The sequence below is a fragment of the Nicotiana sylvestris genome, chromosome 6 (assembly GCF_000393655.2).
Source record: "Nicotiana sylvestris chromosome 6, ASM39365v2, whole genome shotgun sequence".
NCBI classification, from domain to species: Eukaryota; Viridiplantae; Streptophyta; class Magnoliopsida; order Solanales; family Solanaceae; genus Nicotiana; species Nicotiana sylvestris.
In genome coordinates, this window is record NC_091062.1 from 1,661,333 (window position 1) to 1,687,651 (window position 26,319).

A 26,319-nucleotide genomic window follows, 5' to 3' on the forward strand; every position below is an offset into this window, starting at 1 on the left:
CCATCCCGCTAACAAATGGGACAGGACGGGACGAGACGGTTCGTGGGCCATAAGTGAGCCTTTTTTAAAAAAATTAATTATTTAAGCATTAAATTTGGCAATGACTAGTTTTTTGACTTATTTAATAAACTTAAAACTTAATAAATTATAACGAAACTAAATAAAGAATTATAAAATATTAAAACAAATATTTGTAACGAAATATTTTAGTAATTATAGAATTGTAATTTATTTAATATAATTTCAAGCCATTAAGTAACTAAGTAAGAGTGTAAGACAATTCATAAAAAAAAGTCAAGGCTTAGAGCCTTTTATTTTATTAATAGAACTTTAAAATATACCATAAAATACAATTCTTTTGAAGAACACGTAATCTATACAGCCACCTTCTAGGAAGGGTTTTGTTTGAGCTAGACCTCTTAGTAGCCAATTACAAATTATCATACTAATATTTGTAAGCTCCTATAAAGCTAGTTTCGTTGTAACTTATCTATAATTTCTCTCGGACATTGTTCTAGAATTGGCAATGTTGATTGATGTTCCATGAGTTCCATGTCGTCATCGCTCCCAGTGCTAAGTATCTCATTGTATTCTTCTTCTTCTTCCCTAGTGGTTAATTTTTCAAAATCAAGATTTCTTCTTTCTGAATAAATCCAATCTCTGAATAATACGGAAATATCTAGGCTGTCATCTGCTAATGAATGTCTATTATCTTCGATTTCAAACAAGGCCGCTGCCCAACGGCTCTATATAAAAAAAATTAAAATTTACACGGGATGGGATAAACGGGACGAAATGGGAAACCGGTTCCATCTCGTGTACCGTTTAATATGGGCCCATCCTGTTTAGAATTATTGCTCAAAAGTGCTTTTCAAATTAATTAGCCAAACACAAACTGCTTATCACCAAGAGCACTTTTTTGAAAAATACTTTTGAGAAAAACACTTATCAAAATTAGCTGATTTTAGAAGTTTGGCCAAACATGCTATTAGTTTGACTTAACATTAAATTTAACGATACATGTAATATTTTTAAATTTTTTGATCTTAGTCAAAAGGTGTGTTAAACAAAACAAATTTTTTTTCTGAATCTTTTGATTTTAAACTTACATATCAGTTCTACAAAGGAGTGTTATTAAGGGTAAACTCGAATGTTAGAAATTTAAAAAATTGTTCAATACAGAAAGAGACTTCATCTTTAAAACAGATTAAGAAAAAAGAGTAAGACACATCAATTAAAAACCAAAATGGAGTATTAACAAACAATATGTATGTCATTGACTTCCTTTCACCTCATTTACGTGGGAGAAATTAAAAAATAAGCAGATTTACAAGTGTCCATTCAAAAATAATCATAGTTTTAAAAGTAATTGAAATTTAGTCACTTTTCATGAAAGATAAATTTGAACGAAAACAGTGTTCAAAATTCAAAAAATACTCCAACATAATATACTAGAATTCCAGCATACTTATATTACTGGAGTTCCAGTATACTTATGCTGGAACTCCAGCATAATATACTGGAGTTTCAATATAATATATCGGTCCAGCATAATATGCTGGAAGTTCATACGCAAGTGCTCCAGTCTCCAGTATATTATGCTAGAACTTTTCGCGTGTTGAAGTTCAAGCAAAATATGCTGGAAGTTCATACACAGGTGCACCGATCTCCAGTATATTATGTTGAAACTTCCTGTTGCAGCAAAATAGTGACTATTTTTTAATAACTTTGAAAATATTGACTACTTTTCAATGACCAGTCCGAAAACTGACGAGCCGTCTTATTTTTACCATTTCCACCTCTCATTATTTTTAACCGGCTGTGTTTAATATGATATATGTCCGGTCACAGATGCTATGGCCTATAATTTTTGACTGCATGTGAGATGCTAACGATATATATACATCAAAGTGTTAGAATTAAAAAAACAACGTGAGAGAAAACAAAGAAAAAGATTAAAAAAAAGAAAAAAAGAGGGTTTCTTTTCTGCTACTTTTCCTCTTGAGACTGAGAGTATCATCAACACAATCTAATAGAGATCTGAATTCTGGTCATGGGGTTTTTTCCTACTATTTTTTCCATAAAGGGGTATTATATTTGGTTTCGGATCTGACAGATTAATTATATTTATATATACAGTAAAGGCTCTCTCTTTTAATGGTGGAGAGCAATAGGGGGGGGGGGTAGGGGAGGGGGAAGGAACCAGAGAGATGAGGATAACAGACTGACAGAAGAGAGTGAGCACACGCAGACAATTGTATACAGTGTATACCTTTGTGTTTTATATTATTTGCGTGTGCTCACTTCTCTTTCTGTCACCTATTTGTTTTCTTCCCTCTCTTGCCTTCCCCCTTTTTTTTTGCTCACAAATGGTTTTAGTTTTCTTTTGTTTCCCTTATTGATTTCTTTTTCATTCTATGATCATATTGGTTTTTTCTTTTCCTCTTATAGTTGAGTGATTCAAATTCACTAGTCCGATTAATTTAGAATTGGTGTATGAAAGGTTTACATTCATTTTTACAGCTCCAACCGAGAGGTTGTGAGGTCGAGTCTCCCCAAGAGCAAGGTGGGATGTTCTTGGAGGGAAGGATGACGGGGGTCTATTTGGAAACAGTCTCTCTACCCCACTAAGTGAAATTATACTGGGTTGTTGTTGTTGTAGTATAGATATTATCATATTTGCTATATCTACCTAGAGAATATGCAAGTAAGGCCAATCCGGTACACAAAGTATCGTGTGTTTATTTAGTATCGGAAAAAAAAAATTGCACTCCAAGAGATATAACGAAGAAAACTTATTCTGATACAAGTATTCTTGATTTTACGGCTCGAACATGTTATCTATAGATTACACGAATACAATTTGATTGTTGTTCCAATACTTTATTTCAAAAAAATGTAAGTAAGATGGAGAGATATTGAAGAAGATGCAGAGAATGCTAACACACAGAAAAATTGTACCTTTTGATGAATTAATGGACACTGAAATGGCAGTGAACGCGTGTCATCTATTTCTTGAATTCTCTCTCTTCTTTTGTTCCTCTCTCTATATAGCAGCTGGATAGTACAAACTCACCATACAAATATAACATTGACTCCAAACTCTTGACCGAATTTTGTTTTATTTGATTTTTTCTGTACATGTATATCATCTTGTATATTTTGCAAATTCATATTTTTACAAGATTTTAAATGGGGTTTTACAGCAGATCAGGAAAAAAAAGAAAAATTTCAGTTTGAGTTTTTTGGGGATCTTTTCTTTTTGTAAAAACTCTTGACCTAATGTGACTTTTTTATGTACTTATCTCTGATGGAGAGGACGGACATGGATTTGGAAGGTAACCCTGTTACTGTTCTTATTTAACTGAAAACTGTACTTATTTTTTTCTTCTTAAAATAAATAAAATTGTTAAACAAGTAAAAGATTACTTTTTCCCTCTTCCCTAGAACTGTCTAGTTTCTTCTTTCTTTTCTTTTCATTTTTCCTTTTTTTTTTTTCAGTTTATAATTCTCTTCATTTTCCCTATGGTAATCTCTTGTTTTAGTTGATTGTCCCTCTTTTGAAAAATTAACCATAAAAAGCAGTTTTCTTTCTGTATATTAAACTCTGATTTTCCTAATTAAGTTGATGAATCTTGGATTCCTTTGTATATTTTCATGTGTTGTGTCTACAGGTAATATTTTATGTAGGTTTTTTGCAGATGGGAAATGAAGAAAATTACTACTCCAGTAAAGAGTAGAAGTTCAAATGCTTCTCAGATATGCAGCTGAAATTTTTCCATGTACAGGTTAGAGTTGAATCAATTACCAACTTTATTCATGTTTAAAATTGATAAAACTTTAAATATGTAGTTGCTTCTTCTTAATAAAGATAGTATTGTTGTATATGATACTTAAAATGTGTTTTAGGGTTTATGAATCTAATGGTTATATCGTGTTTTTCGCGTATAAAAAGCTGCTATTTTTTAGCTCATTATCCTATTTGTTATGGTTGCGGTTACTACATTTAATTTGTTGTGAGTTCCTCAATTGCTTAATTCCCATTCTGCTATGAAAGATAATTTTCGTCTCATTAAAATTGGGCTGACTGGCTAAATTTGAACGATTCGGTGTGAAAGATATAAGTAGAGATGCTCTACATAAATTGTCATTGGAGCCGAGGATCTATCGGAAACATCCTCTTTACCCCTATAAAGTTAGGGGTCAGGCTGCATACTCTCTATCCTCGCCAGACCTCACTTGTGCTACACGGGATATGTTGTCACTCTACATAAATTGCCAAAAATATTTAGCAGATTCCATTGTCCGAATAGATTATTGATGGAAAGAATTCAAAGATGACTATAATTGTTGCTTTGGGGAAATTTGTTTTGGTAATTGCTGTCAGCTTAGGCTGTGTACTGGAAAATTTTGATACCATAGAGATGTTGATAGGAGTTGTTTTACAGTAAGTTGAGGTAGTTAAGCTGTTTATTTTCTATCTATATATTGAGGACATTTAGGAGGACCAAATTGCATTTTGTATAGAAAATTGGTGGAGGCCTTGAGCCGAGGGTCTATTGGAAACATCCTCTCTAACTCACGGTGGGGGTAGGTGTGCATACACACTACCCTTCCCCGACCCCACTTGTGAATTATACGGGGGTTGTTGTTGTTGTTGTTGTATAGAAAGCCGGTGGAGGCCATAGTGGTAAAAAGGAGAAGATTTAGAGGAAACACACAAATATTAGAGGCAATATTTCTTCTTCTTGCTTGGCTTTTTGCTCAAATTATTCGTTTAATTTTTTTGTAAATGTAGCTTACCCCCAATACTTTGACCATACGTCTCTTAACTCTTTAAACGTATTACAACTTGTATATGAACTACATATAATACTATGAATCCAACAATTCATGTATATATACTAATTCATGAGCCAAACTTGTTTTATGTTGACACCAGAATCAAAGGACGAAATCTTGCAAAGACTTCATACTTTAATGCCTTGGTATCTTGATATAAGTGATTTCAACTTCTTTCTTCTTGATGCTTTCCAATGAAATGGCATATTGTATCGATTCATGTGCTCATTCATATGATGTAGGTTTTCTCCCAAAGCAATGTTAATTAGAGTCATAATGAATATAGGAGGTGTCTCTTGTGACGTGCATAACATCTTCGACAAGTTCTGAAGTAAAATTGCACGAAGAAAGAGGCAGATGCAACATAATCAACTTCACAAGTAGAAAAGTGTTGCAAACGGTTTCTTCTTCAAACACCAAGTAAATGTCGTGTCTTCCACACAAACAAAAATTGCAAAGCCCGTAGAACTCTTTCGATTCAACCCTTCACTGTAGCTAAGATGCTTGATGGTAGAGGCTGTAATTAATTGTATCTTTGATGTATCCACGAGTAGTACTTTTTTCCATTGTCATATGTGATGAAGTTGGTGGCCAACTATCATCCAAGTTTTATCAGTTAAAACTAATTGATGTGTTTTACTCTCAACTCCTAAGCAAGTGCAATCCAACAAAAGAAGAAAAGACTACATTCATCATATTGCTAGTATAAACTAGCTTGAGAAAAACAAACTAGTGCACTACAATATATAAAGTCCAACTCCTTGAAAATACCAGGCCTTGTGCCAATTAAAATATCAAGCTTTCGACAATAATTCTGTAGTGAATTGACTCCACTCTCTGACCTTCCTCAAGCTTGGATAATTTTTCTCCATAAGGAATTGACGTGTTCACTGACTTGCTTTTCTGCATCCTAAAATTTTCAAGTGTCTTCCTTGCATAAGCTTCTTGTGATACAAAATATCAGGCCTTGTGCCGTTTAAAATTTCGAAACTTTCGACAATAAATCTGTAGTGAATTGACTCTCCATAATCGAGGTGTTCACTGACTTGCTTTTCTGCATACTAAAATTTTGAAGTATCTTGCTTGCATAAGCTTCTTGTGATACAAAATGCGATCAACATATTGCTTCCCTTTAATGCTAAGATAACAACATATGGGACCGGTGTCAATTATCTCAAGTTCCCGTGCCATCACCCATTTGAACTTGTCAAACATTTTTTAGTCATTTTTTTTCTTTTTCTTTTTTTCCATTAGACCATCCCAACACCTATAATTAGGGGCTGAGAACGATCATCTACAACACCATGACCCGAGGGCCGTGGGAGCTGTTAATCACGCTCTGGTCTAGTGGCCATGTCTCATCAACCAGACTTGGTTTCCTGTCTCCTTAGAACTCAAGGATACAGTGGTACGAGCCTATAGAACAGATCCTGTTCAAGTAAGGTCGTATTTTTTAGTCATTTTCAGTAAAGGTAAGTCATCGATATATTAACGAAGGAAATACCTCCAATTATATCCTTTTTAACATAAGAGAGTGTGCTCATAAGTATATCTTGTAAAAGTTTAAATCTGTGTTCTTGGAAATGTTTGAACACTTAATCTTCATGCCTTTGGTTATGCAGCTCATTGGTTTTCGAATATAAACATCTTTGTCAGGTTAGCAATTCAAAAATTATGACTTAACATGCATCCATTTGATGAATCATCTATCATCCATTGGTAAGCCAACAGGAACAGAAACTTCATTATAGTCGATGCTTTGCTTTTGCTCATGGCCTTTTGCCAGAAGCTTAACCTTATACCTTTACACTTTTTGCTTGTGTATGTCTCTTCAATTTTGTACACCCACTTGACACGAATTTCCTTTAGGTCTTTTGGAAGTTCCACGAGATCTCATGTGCTATTCTTTTGAATTGCTTAGATCTTCTCATACATAGCCAGTATTCGTTTCTTTTCTTGCATTGTTTCTTCAAAATTGAGAGGCTCAGAGTCAGGAAAGAGATAAAAAGAGTTGGATTTTCTATTACCTCTCTTTTCTGATGATGATCTTTACATCTTTATTTGTGTCGTGCTTTTTCAGAAAAGCTATAATGTGTTGATTGCTATTATTGAGGTGATGGAGGAGGAGTAGCAACATGTTCCTTGCTTCTTCGCCATCTTTTGTAGGAAATAGTCCATATTCATTATTTTAAGAGCCATTTCATATGCATTAGCCTTCTTTGTCAATTGCCATATCTCTATCAGTAAACATATTTCCATAGGTGGGATTGGAAAGATTGTGGACATTAACTAATTAATCAGATCCGATGAAGACAAGCTTCCCTTCAAGTTTAGTTTGTTTCTTACGTGGAATATGAACATTAGCAGGACTTCTGAAAATCGACATGTCAGAAATACTAGGCCGCTACTAGGCCGATCCTCACGCTCTATTCTTTTCTTTTAGGTATTATGCCATTGTCACTTTTGTAGGGCTAAGATTGAAAAACTACATGGCACATTTAGCGGCTTCTGCTTAAAACTCTTGAGGCATCTTCTTTCTATCCTTAGTATACTTTGAACCATAATGAAGATGTTTTATTCTTAAGTTCAACCACTCAATTTTGTTGAGGTGGCCTCGGAATGGTAGATAGTATTTGTTTGAAATTTTCCAAAAAAATGAGCATGCAAATTTTGTTTTTGAGTTTTTGGAAGAAAGTGTTTGTTTGACTTGCTTTTGCAAATGAAGTTTTGCAAGTCAAACCGACACTTTTCTAGAATATCATCAACCGAGATTGCATACTCGGTGTCTAAAGCTTCAAATGAAGATCTTCTAAATTTCTTTTGTAAAAACTGCTCCAACTATCTATTTTCAAAAACTTTAAAATGCCATGCTATTTGATAATCAAACTCTTCCAATTCATGAGATGTGAATTCTGTTGAGAAAAAATAATAATTCCGCCCAGGAATAATATCCACGACAAATAATAATAACACAAGAGAGTAACAACGACACCAACTCTTTTAATGGGGTAAAATACAATACCCTGTGGGGTCCATACCTCACATACTAAATAAAGAAAAATGTGGTAAAGTTGGAGATGACAAAATAGGAGGCTGAAAAATTTGCAAAAGTTTGGGCGGCTGGACTTTGTAAATTTTGAACCAATCAAATTGGTTGGGTAGGTGAAAATTGTGCCTATAAAAGGAGCTATTCGTTCCTCATTGAAGACACACCAAAAAACGAGAGAAGCTAAGCAGAAAGCAAAGCAGTGAGAGTAATCCACAGATTGTTGTCTGTGAGATAAATAGTGAGTGATAGTAATATTGTAGTGAGGTGTCTTTAAAAAAAGAGTGTTATTTCTTTCAAAATTGTAGTAGTCTCTTGACTCTACCAAGTTGTAATATTATAGTGGTTATATTGCTCTTTGCAGTTGGAGTAGTGAGTGGTAGTAATATTGTAGTGAAGTGCCTTTGCCTGTAGCCTTTAGCCACAAGTCGTGCCTTGTATCTCTCCACATCTCCATTAACATTCTTCTTTATCTTGTATACCCATTTCACTCCAATTGCTCGATGACCCTTGGGGAGAGTTGTTAACTCCCAAGTGTTGTTCTTCTCTATTGACTCGATCTCCTCCTTCATGGCTTGTCTCCACTTGTTATCTGTAACAACTTCATCAATGTTCATTGGTTCACTCTCAGCAAAGAGACAATATAAAAAATCAAAATTAGTAACTTCTTCTGTGTCCTCACAGAGCTCTTGAATACTCCTTGTCTTTTGCGGTTGTTCATTTGAACTTTCTTGAGAAGAGGGAGATGCAACATTGGTTGGAGAAGGAGGTGGAGTTGTATCTTGCACATGTTCCACGATTTCTGGTTCTTCTTCATCACCAAAGTATGGAAGAAAATCATATGAAGTTTCTTCCCGAGCTTCCCAGTTCCATGCCAATTCTTCATCAAATTCAACATCGCGACTTACCACCACCTTGCCGCTGCTTGGGTTGTATAGTTTGTAGCCTTTTGAACTCGTATCATAGCCAACAAACACATGCTTGACACTTCGATCGTCAAGCTTCGCTTTCCCTTGATGTGGCACATGAGCATAGGTTATGCTCCTAAAGATTCTCAAGTGCTTGACACTTGGCTTTCTTCCACTCCATGCTTCTTGAGGGGTTTGATCTCTAACATTTCTTGTTGCAAACCTGTTATTCAAATAAACTACACAAGAAACAGCTTCAGCCCAAAATTCCTTGGGCATACTTTTAGCTTTCAACATACATCTAGCCATATTAAGAATCGTTCGATTCTTTCTCTCTGCAACACCATTTTATTGAGGTGAATAAGGTACCGTTAGAGGGCGATGAATTCCATGAAGTTGACAGAAGTCATTAAATTCGTTTGAAGTGAATTCGACTCCTCTATCGGACCTTAGAGCTTTAATTTCATAGCCACTTTCTCTCCACAAGTACTTTGAAATTTTTAAAAGCAGCAAAAGCTTCAGATTTTTGGTTCAAGAAATAAACCCAAGTCTTTCTACTAAAGTCATCAATGAAAAGTAGAAAGTATTTTCTTTTACCAAAAGAAGGTGGATTGATTGGTCCACACACATCAGTGTGGACAAGCTGGAGCGGTTTGGTTGATCTTGACATGGCCTCGTTTGGAAAACTCCTCCTTGCATGTTTCCCAAGAAGACAAGCTTCACACAATTGATTTGGATGGTTGATTGATGGTATGCCTTGTACCATGTTTTTTTCTCCCATTGATTTGAGCGCTTCAAAATTCAAGTGCCCAAATCGCATGTGCCAACACCATGATTCATCTTGCACATTAGCCTTCAAACACTTTGCATCAATTGTCTTAAGATTCAGAGAGAATAACCTATTCTTAGCCATATGCACTTTAGCAATTAGAATTGCACTTGAATCTCTAAGCCAAAGATGCATATTTTTCATGTGGATGTCATATTCCTTTTCAAGAAGTTGGCCCAAACTCAAAATTTTACTTTTTAATTTTGGCACATAATAAACATCTTGAATTAACTTGTGACTGCCATCTTTACAGGAGATCAGAATCGTACTTATCCCTTCGATTTGAACCTTTGAGTTATCTCCAAAGGACACGTTACCTCTCACTGTTTTATTGATCTCCACAAACTTCTCTTTGCATCTACACATATGATTGCTTGCTCCATTGTCCAAATACCATGAGCTGCAATCATCTATGTCTTCTTCCTTGAGTGTCATCAACAACGTTGACTCATCTTCTTCTTTCTTGTCGTCAACAAGGTTAGCTTTTTCTTCAATATTGCTACGACATTCCCAAGAGTAATGGCCAAATTTATGATAATTATAGCACTCAATTTTTGATTTGTCATACCTTTGTCCATTATTTTCTTGGTAGTAGCCACGTCCTCTTCCTCCTCTATGTCCACGACCACAACCTCTGAATGTTTGGTGAATTTTAACTTCTTTGTTGAAGTTGTTACCGTTACTTCTTCCTCTTCCATGACCGTCACGGCCTCGTCCTCGTCCGTTTCCTCGATAGCTTGTTTCACCTCCATAATCCTTGAAGGATGCCTGAGTTTTAAGAAGTTGCTCCAATGGCACTTCTTGTCTCCTTTTGGTTTTTTCTTCGTGGGCCTATAAAGAACCCTCCAATTGCTCCACCGTCATAGAGTCTAAATCTTTTGACTCTTTAATAGCACACACCACAAAATCAAATTTAGGTGTTAAAGTGCGAAGGATCTTTTCTACCGTACGGACATCTTCTATGTCCTCCCCGTATCTTCTTAGTTGATTTACAACAGCCCTCACTTTTGAAAAATAATCCGAGATGCATTCGGATTCTTTCATTTTTAAAACTTCAAAATCAGCCCTTAGAATTTGAAGTTTTACCTTTTTCACTTTATCAACTCCTTGAAGAGAATTTTGTAAAATCCCCCAAGCTTCCTTTGAGGTGGTAGCATCTGCCACCTTCTCAAACATGACATCATCCAAACATTGGTGGATGAGCGTGAGGGCTTGTTGATCCTTCTTTCTTGTCTTTGCCAAGACCTCTTTTTCATTTTGAGGCAGAACTTCCTCATTATCGGGTTTTGCATACCCTCTATCTACGATTTCCCACACATCCTGAGAGCTAAGAATGACTTTCATACGTAGACACTATTTCTCATAATTATCTTTTGTAAGACGGGGTACTGAAAAGACAACGGACCATTATTCGCCATGGCTCTGATACCAAGTTGTTGGGAAAAAATAATAATCCCGCCCGGGAATAATATCCACGGCAAATAATAATAACACAAGAGAGTAACAACAACACCAACTCTTTTAATGGGGTAAAATACAATACCCGAGCGGAGCAATATAACCATTATAATATTACAACTTGGTAGTGTCAAGAGACTACTACAATTTTGAAAGAAATAACATTCTTTATTTAAAGCTACCTCACTACAATATTACTACCACTCACTATTTATCTCACAGACAACAATCTGTAGATTACTCTCACTGCTTTGCTTTTTGCTTAGTTTCTCTCGTTTTTTGGTGTGTCTTCATTGAGGAACGCTCCTTTTATAGGCACAATTTTCACCTACCCAACCAATCTGATTGGTTCAAAATTTACAAAGTTCAGCCGCCCAAACTTTTGCAAATTTTTTAGCCTCCTATTTTGTCTCCTCCAACTTTACCACATTTTTCCTTATTTAGTAGGTGAGGTTTGGACCCCACAAATTCACCATCTCTATCAATTCTCAAGGCTTTGAATGTATAGCTACTCTCATCTAGTAGATCCTTAACTTATGAAATACTCTAACGATTCATTCAGTTCTTTAAAGAAATGTACTCAAAAGTCTTAACAACTCTCAATAAAGAGCATGAAATAATTGGATATAGTATCAGATGATGGCTTGATTGGTTCACATGAATCCACATTAACAAATTGGAGTGGTTTGATGGATCTTGAAGAGGTTTTTTCTCTGGGAAGTTTTATTTTACTTGCTTTCCCTAAGACAACCTTCACAAAGTTGATTCGGATGAGAAGTGAAGAGTCAAGCCGGTCGCTTTCTTCTCTTTAGCTAAAACTTTCAAGTTACCAAAATTTAAATGGGAAAAATCTTCTCTGCCATAGCCATGACTGGTCTTCTACACCAGCCTTCTAGCATTTAGATGATCATGTCGAACATTGTGTGAGAACCTAAGTTGCTCGGACACGGGTGCGGGTGTCCGACACGGGTACAGATCTAGAGGTCGGATCCTTTGATATGTAAATTTTAAGATTCAGGGATATGGATCCTACTACGGATACGGGCTCGTGGATCCGGCTAAAAATATTTCAATAAAAAAAAACTAGATTATGAATTTTTTTATAGAAACTTACGTCGAGCTTATAAAGTTTGTATTTCTTTTTTATTCTCAAGTTGTAGATAAATAAGGAATTGATTTCCAAGATAAGGTTTGCTATTTTCCTTAAATTTACACTTGTTTTGGTTTTGATTTCGGGAATCAAATTGTATCTCGTCTCAAAGTTTTCTATTCGTCATGGTCAAAGTATCCAAAATTGTTTGACCAAATCCGGTACGGATCTCATACCCACACCCATACTAGTGTCGTATCGACACGGTGTGCACCTAAACTGCCATGTCGGAGCAACTCAGGTGAGAACTGAGAACACTCTATTCTTGACCTGGGTATCTTTACAATCAAAATGAAATTCTCACTTTCCTTACCTTATCAAAATTAAATAAAAATTCTCATTTTCCTAATTCCAAGTGAATGTGATATTTGGAATCGGTTAATTGGCCTAAAGCTCAAAATGTTTTTATTTAATTATAGCTCATAATAAACTCGAGAAATAACTCATTAATATTTGTTAGGAGCTCTTAATTGCCATTCTTGCGATTGCTAGAACCGGCGTCAAGTCAATCGTATTTCTTGCGTGAATTCGGACATGTAATTTTCAATTTTTTTGAAATACCATGAATGAATCCTTTTGCAAAGAGAAGTTTTCTTTTCTTTTCTTTCTCTTTTAGAAATAGATTCTACATTCCTCCACACTGATGACAAATCTTACTGAATATATTAAATGGAATTTTTCTTTTGGATTTCCCGATCTACATGTATGTTCCTGAATTTTCCATTTTTCTATGGAAGTATAAGCACAAAAGAAAAGAACAAAATATATGTTTGACGAAGTGCTGATCGTTACTGCATGAAATCATGCTGTAATTGCACTAGGATAGAACTTGATAGGAGAAAGAGAGACGCAAAACCATTTCCTGTTCATGCTTAAGTAATTAAAAGATCCAACAATAGAAAACTGCATAACAAGATGTCCTTGTATAATTATTTATGGTGTTCGGAATAGAGATGGAAGTTGATGTACATATGGGGGAATGTTATTGTGAATGAGATTATGGTCTATTGGCGAGTTAACATATGATTGTTGAGACAGTTGTATAATTAGTTTAACGAGTTCATATTTGATTCTGTTTTGAGTTCTTACATGCTGGTCTAATGTTCATCTACCCCAACTTTCAGGTATTGGCAAGAAGAGCCCAAGTTGAGGGTTGTGGTTCTGCCCACCTTTGCTTCCTTACGAGATTAGGTAAGTGATCCCCGCCTTTTTCTGTTACTTATCCTTGTCCGACCGTTTGATTCTCACCATCTACCAATTTTAAGGTTATTGACATCATCTAAGCTTTTGTAGTTAGTATGCTGCAACTACTTGTTTGATAAATTTAAGAGGTTCGCAATTACATAAATTATGTCAGCGTGGGTATTGTGAACCTATTGAAAGACCTGCACGTCTATGTAGTCAACGAGTACCTGTCTATTACAGCCAAGTTAGTTTAGGCGTTGAAGTGAACATGATGAAAGGATTAGAGTTGTGAGACTCATAGTAGTTGTAACAGCTATCACTTGTTAAAGTGTACAACCGGTCTATCTATCTGCCATTTGTATGGCGCTCAAGAATGTAACAAAAACAACAACAAACCCAGTGTGATCCCACAAGTGGCGTCTGGGGAGGGTAGTGTTTACACCGCCTTACCCCTACCTTGTCAAGGTAGAGAGACTGTTTTCGATAGACCCGGTTCAGGAAAGTGCTCAAGAATGTGCACTTAAGAAATTGATGATATAACGCAACGGTCGATGTACTTTGGGGAGAATGACAGTTGCCCCCCAGAATTATGCTTCCTATTGAGCAAGCATGTGAAGTTCTGATTTTGATTTACCAATGCAATTTTATTAGCTTACCTGTCAAAGAAGTTATATAAAAAGTGATTAAATGGAATAGGCTGGAGTGGCTGTTCCCATTATTCACCACACTTTCGGTTGCCTGCATTTTGTGATTAAATGGTTCACTTAGGAGTCCAGGGGTTCAGCTGAAAATCTTTGATTCCTTCCATCATATTCTAATTAATCTCGTCCAAACGCTTAGGATCAATCTTTTCATTCTCTAAAAATATAGTGTAAAGGACATTCTAAAATTGGCTACTCGAATAACTCCAGTTATGGATGCAATGAGGTTTATGGAGCACTTTTGCGTGACTACTATGTTCAATTGAGAGAAAGCAAAGCTAAAAGTAGACGTTTATAGCTGCTCTTGCGGTAATTGTTGGTGGTTTCCACTTGAAGTTGAGTATTCAGAGTGATATAGAGAGGGAAAATATTGTGTAATATGAACTAATTGCGACCTATCAGAACCACTAAATGTTGCTTGTCTACTCAGATTTTGCTGCAGTAATCTCATTTTCCTTGTTTTGAAAAGTTTATGACAAAGTTCTGTTCTTTATTTGCATACTACTAATATCATACATTTGGAATTAAACTGCAGAAACAGTTGACAGATTTTGTAAGTCTATTTCTTGCCTCGGTGAATTTTATGGTGATTGCTGTTCTTGTTTATGTTTTGCCACTGAAGCTTCCGATGATGCCTTCTTGTGATTGAACAACAACAACAAATCCAGTGAAATGCCACAAGTGAGGTCTGGGGAGGATAGTGTGTACGCCGACCTTACTATGAAGGTAGATAGGCTGTTTCCGAAAGACTCTCATCTCAAATGCCTTGTTGTGATTGATTGAATTGTAAATAAACGTTGTGTGCGTTTTTGCCAGGAGAGACCTTATTCGATTGCTCGGGTTCGAATATAAGCTGTTCTAAGCAGAAACCTTGTACCCCATGTTTGATCCAAAAGAAACATGTTGTCAAGTTCTTCAAATGGAGAAGAATGTTGTATGCCAATTTTCACCTCTTCTACAATAGGTGTGTCTAGTACCTTGTCTATAAATTCATTTGATGGATGTGGAAAATCTCATTGAGAGGAATCAACAAAGAAAAGAAAACGGGTCAACAACATCAGCATGTGAATTTGAGAGATTGTTCTCAGGCTGAATAGTGTCAACATGAGTTCGTTAGGTGTTTACACATGCCTATGGTCCTCTTTTATATTCTTTTAAGAGTTCGAAAACATTACGTTACGTAGATATGAATTCAGGATTTACAATTTTCAATATTTGAAGTTTTTAACTCTAAACACATTGAACTCTTGAAATTATGAGTTCAAAATATATTAGTTGTCAAAATTTTGGTGATTTTTCTCATATATTTATATATTCGTATGAGAATACAGTTAGATCTCTCTATCACAACCATTTTTTATAACACTTCACTATAACAGTCAAGTCTCTCTCTATATGTATTGTTCACTATAGTAGCAAAAGAATATCAGAACAAACAACGTTGTTGTAGAGAGGTTTGACTGTATCGAGGTGAAAGCGGTCATTTGTAATTGCATTTGCTCTAGTAATGTACGACTTCTAGATTAAAAAAAAAATTCATATATTAAAATGCATAATAGATGGTAGCTTATAGAGGATTGTTTAACTTTAAACATATTATTGAGTCATTATTAGTATTTTAATAATCATGAATTCTACCTAGCATTCTTGTGAAATCCGGACAAGAGGGGTTGCTCTGATGGTAAACAACCTCCACTTCCAATCAAGAAGTTGTGAGTTCGAGTCTTCCCAAGAGCAAGGTGAGAAGTTCTTGGAGGGAAGGATGCCGGTGGTCTATTTGGAAACAACCTCTCTACATCAGGGTAGGGGTAAGGTCTGTGTACACACTACCCTCCCAGACCCCACTAAGTGAGATTATACTGGATTGTTGTTATTTTCGTGAAATCCACATGGAAATGTCCTACTGTCTTTTAACTCAAATAATATCTCAAAGATGTATTTAAATATGTCGTATTTAATTATTGTAAACTTGTCTCATTATACATTTAATTTAAAGATTGGTCACCTAGAATCTTAAAATATCATCATATTTGGAATAGACTACCGTCCTTACAATTATTTACCTTATTATTATATTTAATACACATATTTTAAGTCTTAAGAAAATGATTAACGTATCCTTCTCGATTTCCTAGTTCATAGACAATAAGATGTAATAATTGTTCTGAATAAGCATAGTTTTTACTTAAATAGTATAATATGATCATATATGTATTATCTATTTCAGCAAATAATACCAAAGAAGGAGGTTTTTCAATGCGAGATCTAAAAACATCTTTTTGTGGCACCAGTACTAAGTATGCTATGGTTCGGGGCTTTAGCAGGTCTAACGGAAGTGAAGGCTGAAGGGAGAGCCCCAATTGGTAGAAAAAAACCCACAATCCCTTGGGGTTATCATGCACTTGGAAGAAGTAGAAAAAAGAATAAGTATAGTGATAATTTGATTCTTCGTCGCCGTAGTAAATAGGAGAAAAAACAGTCAAGTTCCCTTCTGCCTTTGCACTCGAGGGTCAATCTCCGTTCGAAGGAAACCTTTACACGCCTCTGTTACCTTTTGGGAAGCGTATGCCCCATTGAAACTGTTTACCTGAGACTGTCCCTCGGCCCGTAGGTCCTGACACCAAGGTTAGAATATTAAATATTTATCAAATAATTAAATTTAAAACTTAATTATTAGCACTTGAAATTGTCATTCTAAAATTCAAAGCGTATAAAACTAAATTTCTGGTTCCATTTCTGTCCAAAACCTGGGTGATGTAGCCAATCAAATTGAAAAGAGCCATTCTTCAAAATCACACAATCAAATATAGCCAAGTAGTGAAAAGGGGATAAGGTACACTGTTCAATTATCAGGCCATAGCCTACCAAAGAAGAAATCAGTTGATATTTTATTAATTTTTTTTTTTTTTTGTGGTTGTTAAAAAAAGGAAGATGTGCACCCAATTCTCAAAGAAGGCCAATCCTCTTTTTGCATGCATACATATTTACAACCTTGATTTAAAAGACTAGTCCGACAAACAAAGCATCTTGTATTCATGTAAAGTTTGGGAAAAAACCGTACTCTAAGGAGTGTGTATTTACAACCTTGACTAAAGGCAGTTCGATACACAAAACATCCGTATTCATGCAAGGCTTCGGGAAGGACCGCACCCTAATCTACCCGAACAAAGGCGTCAATGGCTGATTCGACGGTCACGCAGGGTTCGGAAAAGGACCGCGCCCTAAGGGATGTGACGTAGGCAGTCTACCCGAACAAATGGCTGATTCGACGGCTCGAACCTTGAGTAATCGATGAAATTCTAATAAAGGAATCACTCAAAGCAAACACCAAATCACACAAACATTTTCAAGAAAACACAATTGGAACTAAGGAACTATCAAAAGAAGCAATAACAGAAGCTTAGTTTCATTTCAAGAGACATACCTCAAATTCAGTCCCAATATCAATAAACACATCTAAAAACAAGAACAAGTAATAAAACTAAACAAATTCAATGTAACAGATGAATCCATAGCTTCTAGTAACTCAAGCAAGAGTTGAGTTCTCAGGTGCTGATGTCCAAAGAATATCCTTAAGAGCTGGCCTAAGCTCTTTGCTGCAAAACTGGTTGTACTCCAATGTATCACCACTTGCTTTCTTCACTTCCACGACCAAAAATGAAGGTGTCACAGCAAATATATCAGCAGCAATTCTTAATTTCCCTTTTCTCCCACTCTCTTGCCCTTGCAATCTAACACTAGAATCACTCCTCTTTAAACTGAATTTCGTTGTCTTCGCCACTTCTTCTAGCTTTGATATCACACTACTAGCTGGTTTTGTTGTTGCAAACCTCAATTGTTCTTTCTCCGTCTTCTTCTTTTCCTCGAACAAAGGTGACAAATCGAACCCCTCCGATAAAGATATGATATGAAAAGCATTTAAAGACTCAATCGTTTTCGCCTTTCCAATGCCAAATTCTTCTTCCTCCTTAGTCCTCAATGTCTTTGGCACAGATTTCTTAAACCAAGAGGAATCCATAATTTTTGAAGCAGTAATTCTAGTACTCGGATTCGGATCCAACATTCTTGTTATCAACTTTCTTGCATCTGATGAAAACCAAGGCGGACACTTAAAATCACCCCTATGAATTTTCTTATACATAGCCATAATATTCTCATCTTGAAATGGTAAAAAACCAGCTATAAGCACATAAAGAATTACACCACATGACCAAATATCAGCTGTTGCACCATTATAGCCATTTTTACCAATTACTTCAGGTGCAACATAAGCAGGGGTACCACAAGTTGTATGTAACAAACCATCTTGCCTTAAATGATCCGAAAACGCGCTAAGCCCAAAATCTGTTACCTTAAGATTACCTTCTTCATCTAACAACAAATTCTCAGGCTTTAAATCCCTATGATAAACTCCGCGACTATGACAAAAATCAATAGCCGAAATCAATTGCTGAAAATAGCCACGTGCTATATCTTCTCTTAACCTTCCTTTGGCAACCTTCTCGAACAATTCACCACCTTTAACAAATTCCATGGCGAAGTAAATCTTTGATTTACTCGCCATAACCTCGTGAAGCTCAACGATGTTGGGGTGTTTCACCATTTTCATAACGGAGATTTCTCGTTTGATTTGCTCCATCATTCCTACTTTTATCACCTTCTCTTTCCCCACAACTTTCATGGCTATATTTTCCCCTGTAACCACGTTACGAGAATGGTACACTTTTGCAAAAGTTCCTTGACCCAAAATTCGTCCCAGCTCGTATTTTCCATACAAAACTCCATTTTTTTCTTCTGGCCCCATTAGAAAAGACTGAAAAAGGTGTTTGTTTTTTGCAAAAAAGATTGCTTTTTTGAAGCAAATGCTGAAAATGGTGTTTGTTTTTTGCAAAAATGACCTGTTTTTTGAACACAAGGTTGAAAAGGGTGTTAGTTTTGCAAAAAGATTGTTTTTTGAGCAACTTTTCTGAAGCAAAACTGAAAAGGGTGTTTGTTTTGTGCTAAAAAGATTGCTTTTTGAAGCAAATATTGAAAAGGATGTTTGTTTTTTGCAAAAATAACCTGTTTTATGAAAGGTTGAAAAGGGTGTTAGTTTTGCAAAAAGATTATTTTTTGAGCAAAGTTTCTGAAGCAAGATTGAAAAGGGTGTTTGTTTTTGCAATAAAAGATTGATGGGTCTATGTGGGGGGTGAAAATGGGGGTGGGTGGGTGGGTTCAAGAACCTTCAGAAAAAAGATTGACGTGTTTCCGGTGGCAATTCCGGCCGCCGGCGAGGGAGATTTGGGGCTTACAGCCTCCTAAAAGGGTATTAGAAAATGGGGATTCTCTTACCATCTCTCTGCATTCCCTAAATATGATTTCACTCTCCACAAATTGGAAAGAAATTGGGATTTTTTAGGGTTTGCAGAATATCAAAGATTCTGTATATTTGGTTTCTGTAATATCTCTGGAATTGAGGAGATGGTCATGAATTTATAGCTGATTAAGGGTAATACTGTCTTTTTATCAGCCAGCATGAGGTGTTTGTTGGTTTGACACGTGGCGTGTTTTCATGGGCGTATACAAATCTGCTTGATCTGCTTGGCAATAAGAGTCTGACACGTGTTCGGAGCACCTTGTAATCAGTTGGTCTGGTTTTATCATTGAAGTGAACGAGTTTGTATTTTGTAACCGACTCTAATGCCAATTACCATTTTGTCCCTTAATATTTAATTACTTTAGGGATGTTCGTCGATCGATACAATATGATATTTAGATATTTCGGTTTGAGATTTTAGGTATTCGCTTTCTTAAAATACTATTACCATACATAATTAAATTCTATATGGTTTGATTTTTCTTTTTTCGATTTTAATTTATTCGATCTGATAATTTCGATTTGTTCAGCTTGAATATTAACTAATGCGTGGAGCGACATATTGTAATATTTTCATTAATTAAGGCACTCATAAATATAAATAAAAAAATATTCTAAGCTCACCTAACTATTGACAAAATCTTTATTCAAAATCAACAAGTTAAAATACATAGAGAAAAAAAAGATGCATAACTAAATAAATTGATTATTGAAAATGTCTTGTTACTTGCTAATAGCTAATTGCTGAATTTAGAGATTATAACAATGACTGTCAACCTCAACATGAATGCCAAAGAAAAGTATCGGGTAACTTAGTATGTTATAATCAATAATATTTGCATTGTGTAACTTTAGTATATATTTCGGTACAATATCAATATTTTTAATTACTAAATACCATATCTAATATCAATTTTTTTTAAAACTTAAATTAAATACCATACAAAATGCCGAAATACTAAATATCAAATACTTTCAATTTTGGTACGATCATTCGATAATTACGATATTACATATTGCCCATGTGTAATATTTACTTAAGTTATTATAACATACCAAAAATTATAAATTTAATCAAATTGTGAATAACATCACTCAACTATTGTTTAATGCTAGAGTTTGCATACGTGACAAGATACAAATGTAGCCTAATTAAAGAGAAACAATAATAACCATTGGCAACTCACAGGCGATAATTTTTTTCTAACCATTAATATTGTTGTCTCAATAATTATCTTAATCATCATTAATAGAAAGAAAATCTAAATTAATCATATCTTCCATGTGGTATAAATAAAATAGTGCTTAGAAAGAGGATGAGTTATGGGTTTATTCAAACCCACTAACTTATGTTAAATTTATTAAATAAGTAGCACACATTATTAATTTTGAACCAAATAATTTAAGTAAGTAATGATAAAATTCCGGATTAAAACTCATAAAATGGACAGGCTTCCCCACCATTCAGCACATTGAATTATTCACTAGACTAGAACATTTCAACTACACATTCCGTTCATTTTTACTTGACAGATATACTAAAAATAAATATTTATTTTTATTTGTCACTTTACGCATATCAAGAGAAGACAATTTTTTTTCATGTTATACCCACATTATTTACTACTTATTTCAAATTATTTTCTCAAATCCAATAAAATATGCATCAATTAATATGAATATCATAATAAATTATGCACTTCATTTATTATTTCTTAAGGAGCGTGAAAAGTTAAAATATGCCAAGTAAAAGTGAACAGAGGGAGTAATAATAACCCATCAACGTTCTTTGTTTTCTTCCAATATTTCTTTGAGTCTCTTGAAATACCGAGCTCTTATTAATTACTCCTATTATCTTTAATTTTTGCAACAGGATTACTAAAAATTGTTTTTTTTTTTTTTGAAAAAAAACTCATTAATGCGTGCTGTTTTCCCCCCATCTCATTACTGCTATTAAACCAATCTTATTTATTAGCCAAATCGTTCTTACTTAGTGGTTGTTATTTAAGTCATCTTGCAATTATATATGATTCTTTAGCCGAGGGTCTATCGGAAACAGAGAGTCTGTTCTTCTAGGATAGGGATACGGCTGCGTATATCCTATCAGTGGCTGACCCAGGATTTTGTGCGAGCGTGTTTAATCTTAGAAGTACATAACTTTAGTCGTAAAATAGTAGTTGTCAAGTGAGTTCAAATAAAATATTTATACATACGCTGTTTAATCGTAATTTATACATATACACGGTATTATTTTTCAGTGAAGCGGGTTCAGTTGAACTCGCTTGCCACCACGTGCGTCCGCCACTGTATCCTACCCTCCCCATGACTCCACTTGCGAGATTACACTAGGTTATTATTGTTGTTGTTGTTGTTGTTGTAATTACTATATGACATCTTCAGGCATTCTTTTGAACATCAAGAAGTGTGCTAGGATGAACGAGATCCCTTCGTCCTTAACTATAGGCTTTGGATTCGCATCCGAAAATTAAAAAATTTCATATAGGGAGCGCTTTTCCATAAATGAATTTTATGTGATGTAAATCTAATTAGTCGGACCAGTTGATTCCATATATCCGATAGTTACATTGAAAAAGTACTACTAATACCAATTATTGGCAAAGAATTGGTTGGGTTTAGAGGTTGTGAGTTCGAGTCTCCCCAAGAGCAAGGTGAGAAGTTCTTGGAGGGAAGGATGCCGGGGGTCTATTTGGAAACAGTCTCTCTACCCTAGGGTAGTGGTAAGGTTTGCGTACACACTACCCTCCCCAGACCCCACTAAGTGGGATTATACTGAGTTGTTGTTATTGTTATTGTTACAGTGACCTCTAGCAAGTATGTAACCTCCTTGGTGCCCACTGAAAGCTGGGATATTCAACAGTTTTTTTTAAGGATAGAAGAGAGCTCACCCTAGGGTCCAACCTTCACTAGTTTGGACACTCTATTTTTTTAGGTTTTTGACTGTTTTATGAAATAAATACAAAAGTTCAAATGTCTGTCTCTCTTAAATTTGCATTATCACTGTTATTTCGTTTTCTATCTCAAGGGCCAAGAACAAATCTAACGGAAAAGAAAGAATAAGAAAAAGGATTTTTGATGCAAATAGCCGATCAGATTCAATATTTATTTTTTAATTATTATTTAAAAATTATAAATTAATTATACACATATCAAACATAGATTATACATACATATTATACATTCACCAGCTATTTTAATTTGATTAAGCAATTGAGTGCACAGCTATACCCCCCACACACGTGTGTGTGTGTGTGTGTGTGTGTATATATATATATATATATATAGTTAGAAGTATATATTACGTATGCACGTCTGTATACGGGTAAAATCGAAAACAATGCTTACCCGATTTCCCGATTAAGGGTACAGACATACGAGGTCGAAATCTAGACCGGGAGCCTTTCATATTGAGGCCTATAAAAGGTGAACGATGTGCTCATCGTCGAGCGTGATGAAGCAACACTCCCCGGACCCACGAGCTCTAAGACCTCAAAAAATACGGTAAACGGTTATACAAGACTAATAGAGGGTCGTGATATTCGAACCCAACCGGATATCACAATGTAGATCTAGCCCGACATCAGTTACGGATGAATAATTAACGAGAAAGGAGGATTTTTATCTTTTTTTAGAATTGTACTAGGGATGAAACTTTCCTACTATATAAATGGGAAATATTTCTTTAATAACACACATTGAAACACGCGAATTAAGGCAATACAAATTTATTTTTTTGCTCTTTAGCTATTGCAGAGTTCTTATTTTACTGTTTGTTCTTCGTTCATAAGTGGCTTCGAACCAAGGGTCTGATCGAAGGCAAAACTACTGTTCAATATAATTTCAAGCCGGGCCGTAACATTAAAATTGATTTGATCGTTCATTTTGTCTTTAACTCATTTATCTAATACTCTTGATTATTTGTGTTGAATCAATCTACATATCCTTAAAATCGTGAAAAGACGGGATTACGAGATCTACCGAGCCCAGCGTGAAGGGGTAAGTATAAATATTTAAATACCTCTCCACATGAGTAGGAATATCGTCATTAGGCCCGGGGACGACCACGTCTTTACCTTCTCATTTACAGTCCTCTCGGACTATGGTAAGGGTATCTTCAGTAACAAAACATATGTATCTCCATGCTCCCACACTTTTGTCTTGTTGAATAGAGGCCTTCTCAACCTTGAAATCATCCCCGATGGAGCAACCCCCGGGTATAAAGCTCTTCATAGGAGGCTTGTGAGACACCTCGGGGGCAGCCACCTCGACGCCCGTGGCGGGATGGGAAGACGAGGGAGCCGCTTGAGAGTATGAAGGTATGAAGATCTAGGTTGGAATTTCAGAAAAAATATGAAGGTTTGAAGGTCTGAAGATGAAGATACGAAGGTTCAAGAAGCAGGATATGGAGATCTGAAAAGGTTTAAAGCCGTTAGAAAATCCGAAGGTAAAAGCTAGGATCGGAAAGTGAAAGAAGTAAAGAGGGTTGAAGCTTTTACAGGGAAAAAATGCAATCATTGCGCGACGTTTCACATTAAAGACAGTCAGCCGATAACTGACACGTGTCCAAAGTCAGAACGACGCGATAGATGGGACATTTCGATTTGCCCGTCATCTCAGTTATAATGTACGAAGGAAGAAACCATGTTTCATCTATTCGTTTCCCATTGTTCCGGCAAACCTACTCTTCAGAAAATGAGGGGACTATCTGTATACGGGTAAAATAAAAAATAATGCATACTCGATTTTCCGATGAAGAAGCCGGAAGAAGGGTAGGGACATATGAGGTTCAATCGAGGCTGAGAGCCTTTCGTGCTGAGGCCTATAAAAGGTGAACGATGTGCTCATCATCAGGCGTGATGAAGCAACACATGACCCAAAACGAGCTCTAAGACCTCGAAAAATATGGCAAACAGTTACGCACGACTAACAGAGGGCCGTGATATCCGTACCCAACCGGATATCACGACGCAGATCTCGCCCGATGTCGATTACGGATAAGTAATTAACAAGAAAGGAGGATTTTTACCTTTTTTAGAATTGTACTAGGGAAAATACTTTCCTACTATAAAGGGGAAGCTTTTTCTTTAACAACACACATTAAAGTACGCGAATGAAGGCAATACAAATTCATTTTTCTGCTCTTTAGCTATTGCAGAGTTTTTACGTTACTGTTTATTCTTCGTTCATAACTGGCTTCGAACCAAGGGTCCGATCGAAGGCAAAAATACTATTCAATCTAAGTTCAAGTCAGGCCGTGGCATTACAATTGGTTTGATCATTCATTTTGTCTTTAACTCGTTTATCTAATATTCTTGATTATTTGTGTCGAATCAATCCACATATCCTTAAAACCCCGTACAAATTTAATTGTTATCCATTTTAAAGGTAAACAACGTCGAATTTTTGTTAGAATGTCTCACATTGATTTAAGCGATGACATGTTCTATTGTAAGATTTTGGATGCAGATTCTCATTTCGTGAGCTAACTTTTATGAAAGACTTAGACCATTATTTTCTTAATAATTTTCAATAAGTGTTCTGTATAAAACTCAATATAAATAGTTCACGAGATTTTCTTATTAACAAAAAGGAGTTAACGAGGGATGTTTATCAATGTGTTTTTGCACATATTCGAATAAGATATATCTCTAATATTGCTCAAAATAAATCATGTAAATTGTTTAAATTTTTTCGAGAAAATAAAAATTGTCACTTTATTTATAATGCATGAGAAAATATTCTTTGTCAAGTATAAATGTCATATTCAAATAGCACAAGGTTTCATCAATATATTATTTGAAAGGACAAGAGAATTAAGTGATGAAAATAACAGCTTCACATGGGTTTACAAGACTCTTCAGCTGCCACGTAACAACAACAACAACAACAACAACCCAGTATAATCCCACACGTGGGGTTTGGGGAGGGTAATATGTACGCAGACCTTACCCCTGCCCCAAAGGGTAGAGAGGCTGTTTCCAGGAGACCCTCGACTCATAAAGCAACAGAAGCCGATATATTAGTACCATAAAAATGCATAATAAAATAATAGCAATACAATAGATATGAAATACAAAATACGACATACGAAAAAGATGACTCGTATAGTAAGCCTTGCATCAGCTGCCACGTAACCTTTTATGATATACCAAAAAACTATGTACTAACTGAATATGAGAATATCCGATCGAATTCCAAGGTTAATAAACTGTAGACAAAATTATTAAAAGTATTTGTTATTTTTTTGTATTCTTTTGCAAGCTTTTACAACCACAAGAATACCATGTGCTTTGCGCTGTTTCATGCATGATCTATAGTTCTAAAATAAAAAAATACTATTTGCTAAAATCATTGGAATACGTGGGAATTTTTAATAAATGGTATTAAAGAAGTGAACAAATAAATCAATAGATCACTATAGTGATAAGTAGTGTTATTTTCTATAGTTATATCTAATATTTTTGTTTTACTTATTATTTATAGTATATTATTTCATAAAAAAATTCACCAAGCAATGTCATGACATCGCTCGAAGCAAGGTAGATTCGTCCATGACTACAATAACAATAACGCTTCAATCCCAAATAAGTTTTTATCTCATCCATGTTATCAGTTCCGAGCCCGAGAAGGCTTACGGTAGGTTAGTAGCCAGCATAAAACTTAATTGCCAATTTATGATAAATCTCGTAATACAAATATCTATACTATTGGCTACACATTTATTCTTGAAAGAAATTCCCTTACTAATGCAGCATTATATGAATCAATCTTTTAATTAAAAAATTAAAAAAAGAGTAGTTCGATACTTCGATCGATGCACAAAGCA

The 26,319-nt window shown here is 35.3% G+C and overlaps 1 protein-coding gene, 1 long non-coding RNA gene and 1 other non-coding gene across 7 annotated transcripts; 1 reads left to right on the forward strand and 2 right to left on the reverse strand.

The window, feature by feature from the left end:
• The first annotated feature begins 2,201 nt into the window (after positions 1–2,201).
• LOC138870163 (uncharacterized) lies at positions 2,202–15,453 on the forward strand. Of its 5 annotated transcripts, none has more exons than XR_011400400.1 (5): positions 2,202–3,788; positions 6,499–6,561; positions 13,358–13,424; positions 14,655–14,845; positions 14,936–15,453. It is a non-coding gene; the product is annotated as an uncharacterized lncRNA (long non-coding RNA). The 5 variants fall into 5 exon arrangements; XR_011400399.1 differs by lacking the exon at positions 6,499–6,561 and having other exon boundaries at positions 2,202–3,338; positions 3,675–3,788; XR_011400402.1 differs by lacking the exon at positions 6,499–6,561 and having other exon boundaries at positions 2,202–3,338; positions 3,691–3,788.
• LOC138872295 (small nucleolar RNA U3) lies at positions 6,079–6,290 on the reverse strand. Its single transcript, XR_011400758.1, has one exon. It is a non-coding gene; the product is annotated as a small nucleolar RNA U3 (small nucleolar RNA).
• A 2,056-nt stretch (positions 15,454–17,509) lies between the features above and the next one.
• Positions 17,510–19,564, reverse strand: LOC104241844 (CBL-interacting serine/threonine-protein kinase 6-like). The gene has a single exon (XM_009796800.2). The coding sequence runs from the start codon at positions 18,921–18,923 to the stop codon at positions 17,646–17,648; it is 1,278 nt and encodes a 425-aa protein (XP_009795102.1). The 5' UTR covers positions 18,924–19,564; the 3' UTR covers positions 17,510–17,645.
• Positions 19,565–26,319: the final 6,755 nt, after the last annotated feature.

Excerpts from the sequence above, each read along its gene's own strand:
- LOC104241844 (XM_009796800.2), bottom strand. The coding sequence starts at position 18,923 with ATGGGGCCAGAAGAAAAAAATGGAGTTTTGTATGGAAAATACGAGCTG.